Source organism: Uranotaenia lowii, chromosome 2, assembly GCF_029784155.1.
Source record: "Uranotaenia lowii strain MFRU-FL chromosome 2, ASM2978415v1, whole genome shotgun sequence".
Classification (NCBI taxonomy): domain Eukaryota; kingdom Metazoa; phylum Arthropoda; class Insecta; order Diptera; family Culicidae; genus Uranotaenia; species Uranotaenia lowii.
The window spans coordinates 326,003,573-326,018,026 of record NC_073692.1 but is presented as its reverse complement, the minus strand read 5'-3'; the positions used below and the strand labels follow the sequence as shown (position 1 = coordinate 326,018,026).

General features: G+C 39.2%; 3 protein-coding genes across 3 annotated transcripts; 1 reads left to right on the top strand and 2 right to left on the bottom strand.

The window, feature by feature from the left end:
* Positions 1-862: 862 nt before the first annotated feature.
* LOC129747043 (baculoviral IAP repeat-containing protein 7-A-like) lies at positions 863-4,091 on the bottom strand. The gene is made up of 4 exons (XM_055741056.1): positions 3,711-4,091; positions 3,337-3,646; positions 1,540-2,872; positions 863-1,472 (listed from the first exon to the last, which is right to left on the bottom strand). The coding sequence occupies exons 2-4, from the start codon at positions 3,511-3,513 to the stop codon at positions 1,384-1,386; spliced, it is 1,599 nt and encodes a 532-aa protein (XP_055597031.1). The 5' UTR covers positions 3,514-3,646; positions 3,711-4,091; the 3' UTR covers positions 863-1,383.
* Positions 4,092-5,055: 964 nt separating this feature from the next.
* Positions 5,056-6,825, top strand: LOC129747044 (acetyl-CoA acetyltransferase, mitochondrial-like). Its single transcript, XM_055741057.1, has 2 exons — positions 5,056-5,263; positions 5,459-6,825. The coding sequence occupies exons 1-2, from the start codon at positions 5,243-5,245 to the stop codon at positions 6,665-6,667; spliced, it is 1,230 nt and encodes a 409-aa protein (XP_055597032.1). The 5' UTR covers positions 5,056-5,242; the 3' UTR covers positions 6,668-6,825.
* A 1,126-nt stretch (positions 6,826-7,951) lies between these two features.
* LOC129748278 (ribosomal RNA-processing protein 8-like) lies at positions 7,952-9,302 on the bottom strand. Its single transcript, XM_055742815.1, has 4 exons — positions 9,133-9,302; positions 8,555-9,072; positions 8,251-8,487; positions 7,952-8,186 (listed from the first exon to the last, which is right to left on the bottom strand). The coding sequence occupies exons 1-4, from the start codon at positions 9,202-9,204 to the stop codon at positions 7,973-7,975; spliced, it is 1,041 nt and encodes a 346-aa protein (XP_055598790.1). The 5' UTR covers positions 9,205-9,302; the 3' UTR covers positions 7,952-7,972.
* Between the last annotated feature and the right edge of the window lie 5,152 nt (positions 9,303-14,454).

The window sequence follows — 14,454 nt, the reverse complement described above, 5'->3', positions numbered from 1 at the left end:
ATGAAGAATTAATCAAACAATATGATTTTTTCTCCTCAAACTCGTTATTCTGGTCACTCCATTCTGTGTGTCCATCTCGCTCATTCTTTTGCGTTTCGTCTAAAACGAGAGAAGAGCGTTGATTGATTGGTCGTTTTATTGAGTTTCGCTCTCGTAAATAAAAGCTGAAAATCTGAGAGCGTTTGTGGAAATAACAAAAACAAAACAAATTTCAGAGAATCTCAGCTCGCAGCATTCAGCCAGAGGAAAAGAGACGGAGAGCCGAAATACAAGAAACGTCAAAATATGGCAGCTGGCGTGGTGTGTTTAAAAAATTAGCAAATGGAAGCGGGGTTGCCAAATCGACGGATTTTGTTTTTAAGTTCTTCGGTTAAGGGAATCTATACCAAAAAAAATCAAGTTGAAAAATCGTGATTTAATCAGTAGCGGTTTTATATTTACAATTTTCAAACTCGTTTACGAGTAGAAGATGAAAAACTACTGATTGAATCACGTTGATTTTTTACAAGATTAAAGGAATTTTAAACAATTTTAACCAAACAACATCAAAAATATTTGATAGCTAGAATTTAATAAGATTTCGAATTTGACAATAGGTATTCGATCATCAAATCAAGTCAGTTGTTAGTTTTATAATTTTTGTGTTTGCGTCATCTGTAGAAAACGCAATCAAAAGGTTCGAACGCCATTCTAACGTTTTAGAAAATAATGTTAAATTGGTCTCTCTTGCAAGCATTAGCGTTGATTTAGTTTAAGAAACCTAATAACAATTATTGTTAATGCTTGAGACTCTTTCTATGGGTGTCAATCTACAATTTTATAGTAGGACTATTATCTCTATAACAAAACCACGCTCAGTTCGTAATAGTTTTACAATTGTTTATTGTATTCGCATTTCAGCCATCAATAGTGTTTTAATACTATTCAAACAGCACAGTCACAGGAAAAGAAAATGTGTTTGCCTTCTTTCTAACTACTAGGGGGTACTCTGTTCAATCAATAAAACGGTTGCATTTTTTTTGTCCTCGAATCTACAACGACTTAGTCGCCTAAAACTATACTCCTTTTCTACATCAAACTTATTCAAACTAGCTTTTGAAAGAAACTATCGATCCTGGATTATCTTTTTTTTTTGTTATCTAGGTACCTTGAACTAACGATAAATAAATTTCTTATTTTTAGATTACGCTTTCCATACTTTTTTTTGTTGATTTTAAATAGATATATCAATTGTACACGTAATGCCGGGGTGATGAAGTGCTTAACACTGTTTTTTTTTCAATCCTGGTACACGATCCATGTGTTTTGATAAACCGGTGCGCAAAAATCCTTTCACCAGATGTGAACATATACCAACCAAATGAGAGGTTCGTCAGCTCGGGCTTAGGATAGGAAAGTTCGAACACGTCCCTTGATGGCCGCACGACAAACTGGGCAGCTGGAAACGGCCGGCGCACATTGAACGCAGGAAACTAAAAGTTGAAGATTTTTTAATAATATTGACATCTATCGGGATATGATTGATATTAAAAGACTTACCAAGATGACCGCATGGGCAAAACACGACACCCACTTCGTCGGACATACAAATTTTACATTCACGTGCGTCTTTTAATCGTTTGTTTTCTTCCGCAAGTCGCAGAGTATCATTGAGCTCCCCGGTGCCACTGGTCTGGCGTCCGTCGGCAGGTTTTGTTGCCGATGGATCAGGTACGATGGTTTTATGTTCTGAGGGTCGAGAATCCTCTACTAATCTACGAGATGTTGTAGTTGCTAGGAAATTACTCTCTGAGTTGGAAGGTGTTTGATCTGTTGCATCTTCAGCTGGAGGTGATTCGGGGGTCGTATCTATGTCGGTAGGAAAGGTGGATTGGAAAGATGACATGTTGGGATTAGCTGAAGATGAGATTGCATTCCACAAGAGTCGAGACACTTCGTTTTCGATGCGTCGATCCATACGAGAGGAAGTTGTGGGCTCTAGCTCCTCGTCTTGAATTTGACCATCCAAAACAGCTTCGATGAGGACTTGTGAGTCCGTAAACGGTCGTCCTGTAGTTTCCAGTTGTCTTTTGGTAACTGCACGGATACGACCGGCGTTAAGTCCCATTGAAAGAGCTAGCTGAACCGGTTCCGTTGAAAGAGCCTCATCCAAGGTTATCACATTAGAAACTTGACCCGAAACTTGTAAGTGTTGCTGCTGCTGATTGCTGCCGCTGCTGCCATCGTTAATCTGTTTTTGTACGTTTTCTATGAAAAGTTGACCTTTGACCAGCTGGACAAACTGGCACTTTGGAAAGCACCGAGCATGCTCGAACCAGGGATCATCATCTGCCAGCCAAAACCGTAGCCCTCCATCACAGTAGAAGCAGTGAACCTCGTCAGCCCTTCCTAAATAATAAAAGCCAGCATGAGCCAAATTCTCCGGGTTCTGGATATGCCCCATTGTCCACGTTTCGAAAGATCTAATCCTCGAATCTAGGGAGCTAAACTGTGCATTGTGGGGTGGTTTTACCGGCTGTATTCCGATACTTGCATCCAAGATAGGATTTGGGCTTATGTTATTGGCAATAACTTTCTCACAATTTGGGAAAAATTTCTTATGTTCCGTAAAAGGGTCATCGCCGATTTCCCACTGGCCGATGATACCTTCGCACCAGGCACATTTGACCTGATCAGCATTGAAGGTAAAGTAGAAACCAGCTTTGGCCAACGCTGCCGGAGTCACGTAAGTCACCGGCCAATTTGCGAACGTTGCCAAGCGACATTCTTCCCGTTTCAGTTCCGTCGCGCTGTAGTTTTGTACGTTATCCGTGCGTTCCGGGTGCAGCAGAAAGTCACAGTTTGGGCTCAGTTCCCGATGCTTTTCTTCGATCTATAAATTGCAAACAGGAAATGAATAACAGAAAAATTGTATAAGTAATGAATTTGAGTGGTTCAAATTGGAACGCCACCCCTATGAAAGACGAACTTATCGCTTCACAAAAACTCGAATGTTTGTACCATAACTTTTACATAAACCTTATCTGTATTTCATATACTGAACTAGTAAATCTGTGATAATTTAAGAATACATATTCGTCGAATGATAGTGAAGTTTTAATATATGTACACTCAATTAAAAAAAGAAGATAATAAATAAGAATATGTATATTCCAGTTATTTTCAAAAACTTTTTCGAAAAAAAAAACAACAGGATTTTAAAGCATCCTTTCTGAACAATTACTTGAAAAATTTTGGCGGAGTGTTAGCTACCTAACTATAAAGAAGATGACTTTTGTAAGTTTAAATATTTTTCTGAAATGTTAGTTAGCAAACTCAATAAAAATCGAAACTTACATTATCGGAAGAGTTCCCGAGGAACACGATGACCCCGCAGAAGTGGCACCGAACCGTGAGGGATTGCTCGGTCGCGTAGAATCCGGCCTTGGCTAGCACTTCGAACTGATTCCCGATGGCCCATTCTGCGTGTTCCCAGCTTGAAAATGTTCTCAGTCGATTAAGTTCGATGTTCATTGCCTTTTTCCTCCTCGGTTTAGTTAGCTAGCGAAGGGATTTTTTTTTGTTATTTGTGATACCCTTTTTCCTCTTCTCACTTTGAGCTTTCCAAAAATGGCCCGTCGAACGACCTTAGGGCGAACTTGAAAACCTAAAACATAATCATAAGGAAGTTATTCAAACGTTTACTAGACTATCTCAAACCCAGTAATTACCACTTGTTAGCGAATCAATTCGATTTCACTTCTGATAACAGCAGATTCGATAAATGGAATCCCCCTTCACGATTGAGTGATTTTCTCACGCACAAATTGGATCGGTAGAACGTAGATTCCAATTTTGACCAAATTCATCATCATCAAAAGCGATCAATTTCGATCCCTCATCGATCCACAAAAGCGTTCAGCTTAATTCACCATACTTGAGCCTCTGTTTAGCAACTATTTTCAACCATTAAACTATGCTTAAATTTAGATTTTCGAACAAATCAATAAAAGAGTTGTTTTTCTTCGTTCCAATAATAACAGGAAAAATCCCCACAAAACAGACGAACAATTTTCATTCATCCGCTCACACACAGCACACCACTTCCACTTTTCCACGAATTTGCTGTAAGTTTTCTCTCTCCGTCAGAGAATCTGTCAAGTCTGCTGTCTGTCAGTTTCTTTGAAATAGGGGTGTTGTGTAATTTTAGATTTTAGATTCAGATCTTAAATCGAAATTTCAGAAATCTGGACCAACAATTCTGAATTAAGTTTTCAGATATAATATTCGATATTTCACTTTAAGTACAGCAAAAAACAATTAGTATTTATGAATCAGATTTCAGATAACAGATTCAGATTTCAAACCCAAATTAAAATTTCAGATTAAGATGTCAAATTAAAATTTCAGGTCCAGATTTCAAATTCAGATTTCAGATCCAGATTTTAGATATCAATTTCAGATTTAGATTAGATATTCAGATTTCAGATTCCGATTAAGATTTCAGAAACAGACTTCAGATTTAGATTTCAAATCTAAATTCAGTTTTAAGAATCAGTATTCAGATTCAGACTTCAGATTTCAGATTTATATTTTGGATTTCAGAATGACGACCTTAAGAATCCAATCAACTGAATCTAACTGAATTTACATTTTGAAAAAAAAGCTTACACAAAATTTATAAAAGAGTATGGATTCAGATTAAGATTTCAGAATCGGGATTCAATTTCAGATTTCAAATCCAGATTCAACATTCAGATTCAGTTTAAGAAGCATATTCCAAATTAAAATTTTAGATTTCAGATTCATCTTCAAATTTTAGATTCAGATCTCAGATTCAGATTGAAAACGGCCTTAAGAATCCAATATGAATTTTCACTCAGGAATCATCCCTGCTAAACTCTTCATGTACGACATTGAAATTTAAGAAACGCTTAATAACGAGAATTGAATTTTTCTCTGTCCAAAAATTTAAGAAAAAAAAAACACTTAAGAAAAGCCTAGTGACGTCCCCCTATGAACCGAAAAAGAATCGAAAAGTAAAACGCGAAATTCCTGCTCTCCCGATGTTGGTAACTTCTCAGTTGCTTGTCTGCATCTCACGTTGCTACCAGTGCTTGCGCGGCCGAATAAATTAATATCAATTTGGCCAAATTTCCCTAACCATACGACGTAGATAAGCTCTGTTTGGCTAATAACGACCTGCCCACAAAAGATCCAGGAACATCTGATAAGTTTTTTTTAGTTTAAAAAAAAGATCGAAATGTTACTGAAACTAAATCAGGTAAGGATAAGGTAATTTTGCTTCCTAAAGTCTTGTTACTAAGGCCGGTTTTAAATCAGGCTTAACCTCGTAGCATTACTAGGTAAGCTTATTATTATTAGTTTTGACTTGTTCCATTTGTATCGTGGCGCGACTGAAGATGTTTATGTAATCAATCGAACCTGGAACTAATCGGGTCTGTATTGTGTTTTTCAGGCACTGGCCCAAGGAGTTCGTCGTTATTCGACCAAACGGAACGATGTGGTCATTGTGGCCGCTACTCGTACTCCTATTGGGAGTTTCCAGAGTTCTCTTTCGTCGCTGTCGGCTACCCAACTTGGGGCTGTTGCCGTTCAGGGGGCAGTAAAGCAGGCCGGAATTGCTGGAAGCGATATCGAGGAGGTTTACATCGGTAATGTCAATGCAGCAGGATTGGGTCAGGCTCCGGCTAGACAGGCCGTTATTTTTGCTGGACTGCCCAAGAGCACAATTTGCACCACTGTCAATAAGGTGTGCTCATCGGGTATGAAAAGTATTATGCTTGGAGCCCAGACGCTGATGTTGGGTCATGGCAGCGTGGTTTTGGCCGGTGGCATGGAATCGATGTCGAATGTGCCTTACTACTTGAAGCGTGGGGCGACTCCCTACGGAGGAGTCCAGCTACAGGATGGAATAGTCTTCGATGGGTTGACTGATGTCTACAACAAATTCCACATGGGTAACTGCGCTGAGAATACCGCTAAGAAAATGGGTATCACCCGACAGGACCAGGATGAATTTGCTTTGAGCAGCTACAAACGCAGCGCTGCAGCCTGGGCTGACAAGGCTTTCGATGCCGAAATTACTCCTGTGACAATCCCCGGCAAACGTGGTAAACCAGATATCATCGTAAAGGAGGATGAAGAATACAAACGGGTAAACTTCGATAAGTTCGGTCAACTCGCTACTGTTTTCCAACGAGAGGGTGGTACCGTGACCGCTGGCAATGCCTCGACCTTGAACGACGGGGCTTCCGCCGTAGTTCTGATGACCGCTGAAGCCGCCGAGAAGTTTAAGTGCAAACCTTTGGCTCGCATTGTTGGATTCGCTGATGCCGAAACTGACCCCATCGATTTCCCAATCGCCCCTGCCCTAGCTGTACCGAAACTTCTTCAACAAACCGGAGTTCGCAAAGAAGATGTTGCCATGTGGGAAATCAACGAAGCTTTCTCGGTAGTCGTTGTGGCCAATCAGCGCAAACTGGATCTTGACCCATCGAAGGTTAACATCCATGGGGGAGCTGTTTCCTTAGGTCATCCAATCGGAATGTCCGGAGCACGTCTCGTTACCCATCTGGCGCACTCACTCAAGGCCGGCGAAATCGGATGCGCTTCGATCTGCAACGGAGGCGGTGGCGCTTCCTCGATCCTGATTGAAAAACTGTAAGATTTCCTTTAGCCTCAAACACACCAACACACAGAAGTGCTTCCACTAGATGCTGTGCAACAGCGTTCTAGAACGCAATCAGGGATTATCAATTTGATTTGAAAGTGCATTTATTACCTTATCAACCTTTTTATGTAACAGCGAAATAAAAGTTTAAATTTTGAAACAAATTAAAGCTGTTTCTTCTTTCTCTCTTCTCACCCCAATCCTTATCAACTTCCTCCGAAATCCATTTTTTTCAGAGCTAATCCCAGCCCGAAAGATCCCCAGACAGGTCAGCAAACATTGCCAACTCTGACGTTGTTCACCCACGATCATTGCAGTCTGTGTGACGAATTAATGCAGGAATTGGAGGCGCGTTTTTCCGGCCGTTATCGTTTGGAGAAGGTGGACATTACCAAGAAGGAAAATGTACGGTACCTTAGGCTTTATCGAAACGACATTCCGGTGCTGCATTTGAATGGTCAATATCTCTGCATGCACCGGTTGAATGCGGATTTGTTGGAGAGGAGGTTGCAGGAATTGGAATGAAGTCGTTCACAGTTTCTGGCAACCGTTGATTCCTCACAATCTTTATATTTAATTTGAACTGAATTTTGACCAGAATGTATATGATATTAAATCTTAAATTCTTTTTTTTTCTCAGTTTTTTAAATACTTATGTATTTTTTTTTTTGAATTTAATACTATCAATTGGAATTTAACTTTTATCAAAAATTATTATGAAAATATCGGAAAAGTAGTTGAAATTATAATGATCGAGTTCAAGATTAGGATTTCAGTTTCAAATTATTAGGAATTAGATTTAGATTCCAAATTTAATTTAGGATAAAGATTATAGATTATAAAGTGAAATCTTGATATGGGTCTAAATATTTAATTAATCTGAAAACAATTGAAAAATCTTAATATGAATTAAAATCAAAATTAAAAACTGAAATCTGAATCGGAAATCTGAAACTGAATCTTAAAATCTGATTCTGAATCTGAAATCTGAACTTGAAATCTAAATCTGAAATTTGAATCTGAATTTAAAAAAAAAGAACCGAAGTTTGAAATTCAAAATCTGAATCTGAAATAATAACCTGGAGTGAAAAACTGATTCTGAGTTTGAATTTTAATGCATATTATGGCAAAAATATTGATCTGCATTAACACATAATGCACGTTTAAATGTAGAAATCGATTCGCACATTGTACTGAATTTTGACGTTCATTAAACACAGAAAAATATGGAATTTCTCTAAACTTAGCTGAACGATAGTCATAAATCGATAACATTTATTGCATCTCTACCTCCTCCATTCAGCGCTTCTTGTACAAGCAGGGTTTCAAACTGAAATGTTTACCTTTGATCGCCGCCTTTTCCACCGTTCGTACCTTTTTGAAATTGAAGAAGTAGAACAGCTTGTGCTTCAGGTCCTGATTCTCCAGCAGAAAGCCGCACTTCTGAACGCAATCGATGAACTCTTTCACGTTGTCGAAACGTGACGAAACCTCCGCCACTTTTAGGATGCCTCTGTAAATATTTAGAAAAAATCTCACTACAAATTGTTTTATTTTGAACAATTTAAACAATCTACCCTGTTTTGAGAACTCGATTAGCCTCAAGTAGGAAGTCTCTCAGGTTAGTTCCCATCAGCGATAGACAGAAAACGGCGACGTTTATCGAGTTTGTTTCTAGCGGGGTGTTGGCCATATTACACGCTATCACACTCCGGTTGGAGGCCACCAAATCGAGCGAATAAACTTTATGAGGGATCGATTCGGCTAGGCGAGCCTCGCCACATCCGAAGTCGGCCACTATGTGGTCCTCTGGACTAAAAAAGATAAAATTTTGAAATCAGTTCATATTTTTAACGGAAAATTTCTATTCAGTAATCATACATTTTTTGAAACGCCTTTATAATTCGATCCAGTGGGTTCATGGCCCACTGAGCTATCTGGTGCCGGTACCCATCGTGATAGGCTTGGAATGCTCCAGGATCTTCTTGAAACATTTTGCGTGCTTCCTCACCGGTGGTTCGGTACAGCTGCTCATTCAGAAACCGAAACCGGGACCCCTTCAAGCTATCCATTAATCGATCCCGAAATGAGCTCGGTTTTTCAATTTTTGGGGAACCGTTTTCCGGTATCTTTTCCGCAGCCTTACTTGGAAGAGATTGATTCAACTTTTCAGTGCCCTTCTGTTTTTTACCTTTCTTAGATTTGGTCCCATTTTCGTTTTGTGACTGCGCCCCCGTCGGTTCCGATAAAGTTCGCTTCCTTTTTTTAGACTTGCCATTTGTGATTTCGGGTGATTCAGTCTGTTCTTCAATAGGAGGAGGTGCCCGTACAAATTTTCCTGGTTCGGAACCGTTTTCCTCTCGGGTTGATTTATTTTTGCTTTTCGGCTTTTTCAAAATCTAGAAAATAACGAATGAGTGATTGAGATTGAAGTTCAAATTGACTCTCCTTTGACATACCTTTTGTTTGGCGAAGTTGAAAGAAGACTCTTTATCATCATCCCATTCGTATTCTTTGAAAATTTTGTCCATCTTTAAGATAAAAATTAGTTAAACTTAGCATAGAATTACACTACTAAATCGTGAGCAGAAATAGCAACCAACGTGCAGTATAAAGCCAGGCATGCTGGAAAATTCAAAAATAATAAAATGTAAACAAGCGTGCTGTCACATTACACGCTGATGCAAGAGACAATTTTTTCGGGTTATAATCTGCCAAGAGTGGAGTCGAGAAAACAGAAGACCGTGTCACATAAACAATTAAAATTAAGAATTTTTGTTTGTGAATCCTGAAATTTGATTTTTGAACTCTGAATTCTGAATTGAGATTTTTGAATCTGAATTCTGAAAATTCTGAATTCAAAATTCTTCGTTTGGCATGGCGGATTCCAAATTCGAAATTCTTAAATAAGATTTCTAAATTTTGAATTAATAACCCTTGCATATTACAATGTTTTTTTTAACACGTTGACGGACAGTAGAAACAAGTGAAATTCACACACTACACTATATGTTTTTGTAATTTTTAGAATATTAGAAGTATAGAGGGATACGACGGAGGAGGGTACACCTACCCTACTAAAGTTTTTTTTTGAAAACATGACACTAGGCTTCTACTTGTACGCTGGTAAATGCACATTTGTGCTGCTACAGGAACGGGTTGTTAAGTAGAGTAACCATTCATTTTGTTTGCTTTTTTCTTCTCGCTCCGTGCGAGTTGTATCATACGGGTATTCTTCATTTAATGATTTTCTTATAAAAAAATAATTATACAACATATCGTTTACTTATGATACAATTATACAATTATTAAAATAAAAATTAAAATTATTGAAATTAAAATCGTTTTTATAGCATTTTATTCACAAAACATAGGTACATCGATTTTTTTTAAATACAAAAAAACACCGTTTACACTGTAAATAGTTTCTTCGTGCTGCTGTTCCCGATGCTAATCTTGTTAGAGATGTTGCCGACAACCAACCCTCGCACCGTTGGAACCGGTGCTGTTGCCTAGCGGACCGGCCTAACATATTAATTTTCCCGGAAACAGGATCTTCAAGATAATTATGACCAAATTCTGGCGTTTTCTTTTTGATCTGAAGACATCTGGCTCACTGTGACTGAAAAAAATAGTTTTCAATTAGGAACACAGAAAATTACCAATAAATAAATCAGGGTTCTTACCCTCGTGCGACCGTAACTGGCGCCGTCGCCAACCGATCCATCGCACCATCGGAACGAGCGCACACTTCCGAATAATCCCGGAGAAGTGAAATTTTCAAAAACTGTTCCGGCGAAATGAATTTTATTTCACGCACAAATTCAACCACGTGTGATAGTGACAGCAGAAAACTTCGGGGTGCGTTGCTAAAATAATCGAATATTTTTCATGATTATTAACTGTATCTTTCAGGAATAATTTTTTATCTTACCGTTGCGTTGCCAAAATTATTCAATAAGTTTTTTGAAAGATTAATCTTATCTTTTAGAAATGGTTTTTTCTCGTTTCTAGCAAAGACACATTAGCAATGACCCAAAAGAAATCATAACTATTAATGTAATCAGAAGCGAATAATTCGAAAGATGCATAGTATGGTTTTTAGCTATGCGGGGAGTTAGAGGGAAGGGCGCTCATATATGCACAGGGCATTAGTAGTGTTCAGTTTAATCCTCACATTCACCCTCTTCTCCGAAAAAAAAACAAAACAGAAAATAGTAGCACCTTTGGGCTGTTGTAATGATGGTTGCAATGCAAGGAGGAGTTCACCAATGTCGAAGGTGTCCTTCCAAGCTTCGACCACTGCACTAGTCGTTTCTTGTTTACTCGCCTGAGCAAAGGGAATAACAAACCATGATTGCTTACCGTGGTGATCATGGTGACAGCGCAGTCCATAGACGGAACAACTGGAATAGAACAGTGCCAGCTAACGACTTACGGTCAATTAATTTCGTGAACTTTCTTTCTGGATTCTGGCATTTCTGCATAGCACTTTCTTGCCGGCATGAATTCGACGGTGGCAACATTGACGATAGCTCCATTCAATGACCAAACTATTTCGTCTTCGGAAGGCCTTTACTTTGAGGAACACATGAATGAAGGTGTTCTCTTCCACCAATGATCGATCGACCATCACAAATCATGCACGTTTAAGTTTGAATGCGCCGAACAAAGTATCCTAACACGCACGGGTAATTACCTTTAATCTTCTCAACTATAAACCTGCGGTTGTTTGTTCAGTTTCGGCTACATTCAACTGAGTACACTGAGGTTTTTTTTTACGCGGTATTTCGTCCCGCGTAAAAAAAAACCGCGTAAAAAAAAACCGCGTTAATTCGAAAATCCGCGTAAAAAAAAACCGCGTTAATTCGAAAACCCGCGTAAAAAAAACCGCGTTAATTCGGAAATCCGCGTAAAAAAAACCTCGTTAATTCGAAAATCCACGTAAAAAAACCCGAAACTCGAAAATCCACGTAAAAAATCCATTTTAATGAAAAAATTCGCGCAAAAAAGCACGTTACTAAAAAACGCGTAAGAACCATGATTATTTAAAAATTTGCGTACAATGATAGTTTATTTTTAAGATAAAAAACAAAATCAATTAGAATAGTAGAATATAGTGAGGCTTATTTGACAGTGTGGAATTCAGATCATCTCATGTCTCATGTCTCAAGTCTCATGTTCCATGTCTCAGGTCTCAGGTCTCAGGTCTCAGGTCTCATGTTTCATGTCTCATGTCTCATGTCTCAGGTCTCAGGTCTCAGGTCTCATGTCTCAGGTCTCATGTCTCAGGTTTCAGGTCTCAGGTCTCAGGTCTCATGTCTCATGTCTCAGGTCTCATGCCTCAAGTCTCATGTCTCAGGTCTCATATCTCATGTCTCATGGCTCATGTCTCATGTCTCATGTCTCAGGTCTCATGTCTCATGTCTTAGGTCTAATGTCTCAGGTTTCATGTCTTAGGTCTTATGTCTCATGTCTCATGTCTCAGGTCTCATGTCGCATGGCTCATGTCTCATGTCTCAGGTCTCAGGTCTCAGGTCTCGTGTCTCGTGTCTCAGATCTCGAGTCTCATATTTCAGGTCTCAAATCTCAGGTCTCATGTCTAAGGTCTCAGGTCTCAAGTCTCAGGTCTCAGGTCACAGATCTCATGTATCACGTTCTTAGTCTCGGAGCTAAGATTTTCCCAACTACAAAAAGATTCTAAGTGTTTTCCTTTGAAAAAGTCTTAGAATATTTTCTCTGAAAAAACCGCGTTAATTCGAAAATCCGCGTAAAAAAAAACCGCGTTAATTCGAAAATCCGCGTAAAAAAAGCCGCGTAAAAAAAACCGTGTAAAAAAAAACCGCGTAAAAAAAACCTCAGTGTATTAGGTATTTGCATGTTGAACATCCAGTTGCCATTCTTTTATATTGCGGATTCGCGTCACCTCCTTTTTCATTTTATTGCGCAGCCATACAGACTCGCTCGTTGCGCACAACTGTGCATCATGCAGCTGATCAATCTCGGTCTAGCGTAGGCATTCAAGGTCGCTTGTTACGCAGCATCTCTAGCTCTAGTTGGCTCATTTGTTGCGCAACCACTTAAACGTGCCTATTATGCAGCCTTTTAGGCTCGCTAAATGCGCAATCACTGATCACTTAACGCCAAAACACTTAGAGCACTCCACGACCACTCAAGCTCGCTCAATGCGCAACCACTCGGGTTTGCTTAACGCGCAGCTATTCAGGCTCGCTACATGCGCAGCCATTCAGGCTCGCTTCGGGCGCAATGACTAAAATTCGCGTAACGCATAGCTTCTTAAGCTCGCTCAATGCGCAACCACTCGGGCTCGCTTAACGCGCAGCTACTCAAGCTTGCTTAGTGCGCGACAACTCGGGTGCGCTTCATCCGCAGCTTCTCAAGCTCATTACATGCGCAGCCATTCTAGCTCGCTCCATGCGCAGCCATTCTGACTCGCTCCATGCGCAACCACTCGGGTTCGCTTAATGCGCAGCTATTTAAGCTCGCTTATTGTGCAACCACCCGGGTGCGCTCAATATGCAGCCAAATCGTCTCGCTTATTATATAATTTCGTATTATTGCATTATCTTATCTATTTCAAAAGATTATTCTTTAGACTCAATAGTTGGCCCAAAAATTTGGTTCCTGGAAGGATCGCCATTGTGGAAACCACATAATGCCAAGCTGATGTTAAGCTGACTGCTGACCGGTTGGCCACAAGTAAGGTCTGTTGTAATAGTGATGCATAACCACGACTAGCGAGTTAGAGGGAAGGGCGCTCATCAGCGTTGCCAGATTGAAAACCGCTGAAGTCCGTACACAGTAAACGAAAATTACCGAGCTCGGTAATTTTTTTACCGAAATCCTAACATGTGTAAATCGTTAAACTGTTCGGTAATTTTTTCGGTAAAAAATAAACGAACATCGGTAAATGAAGGATCGATTTACCGATGTTCGTTTATTTTTTACCGAAAAAATTACCGAACAGTTTAACGATTTACACATGTTAGGATTTCGGTAAAAAAATTACCGAACTCGGTAATTTTCGTTTACTGTGTAGATTTGACGGAAATCGAAAAATGTACTGATTTCGGCAAAATAAAACTTGATGACTGTTACTTCAAATAAGGCTCGAGACTAATTTTCGAGAGCAGTGTTTATTACAGCAGCTTTAAAGCTAAAACATAATTTTGTTTAGTACAAAGTTGGTGGTTAAAATTCGATCACACTTTCATTTTAGTGCGAGAAATTTGCCTACGCTAATCTACTCGTTTTTCGATTCCAGATATATCCAGTCCGGATCAGGATATCACTAAACATAAAACGTGAAATAAGGATATAATGATTCGAATTGTTTCTAGTAAAAACAACATTGAGCACTTACGTTTAACGAAGTACAACGAAGCTATTAGATAAGTATCGATTGCATACAATTCGAGTGGTATCGGAATAGTGTAGGATCACTGTATGAACAAATAATCACAAATTAGCAAAATCGATACTAGCTTATTACTGTAAAAAAAGATAACTTACGGTTTGAGAGGAGAATGAATAACCGCACTTAACCAAGTGATACCTTTTTACGGGATAATTGCGGAAATAAACATAAATTGGCGGCAAACAACTTTTCGACTTCCTAACCTGCTCAACTAGACGCTTACAATGAGGGGGAAATAAAAACAAGGTGTTTATTGCGGAAATTGCACCTATTTAGACTCCTGTGCAAATAATTTCCACGCAGAAATATTTTCGCACTGACGCACACATAGACAACTCGTGTC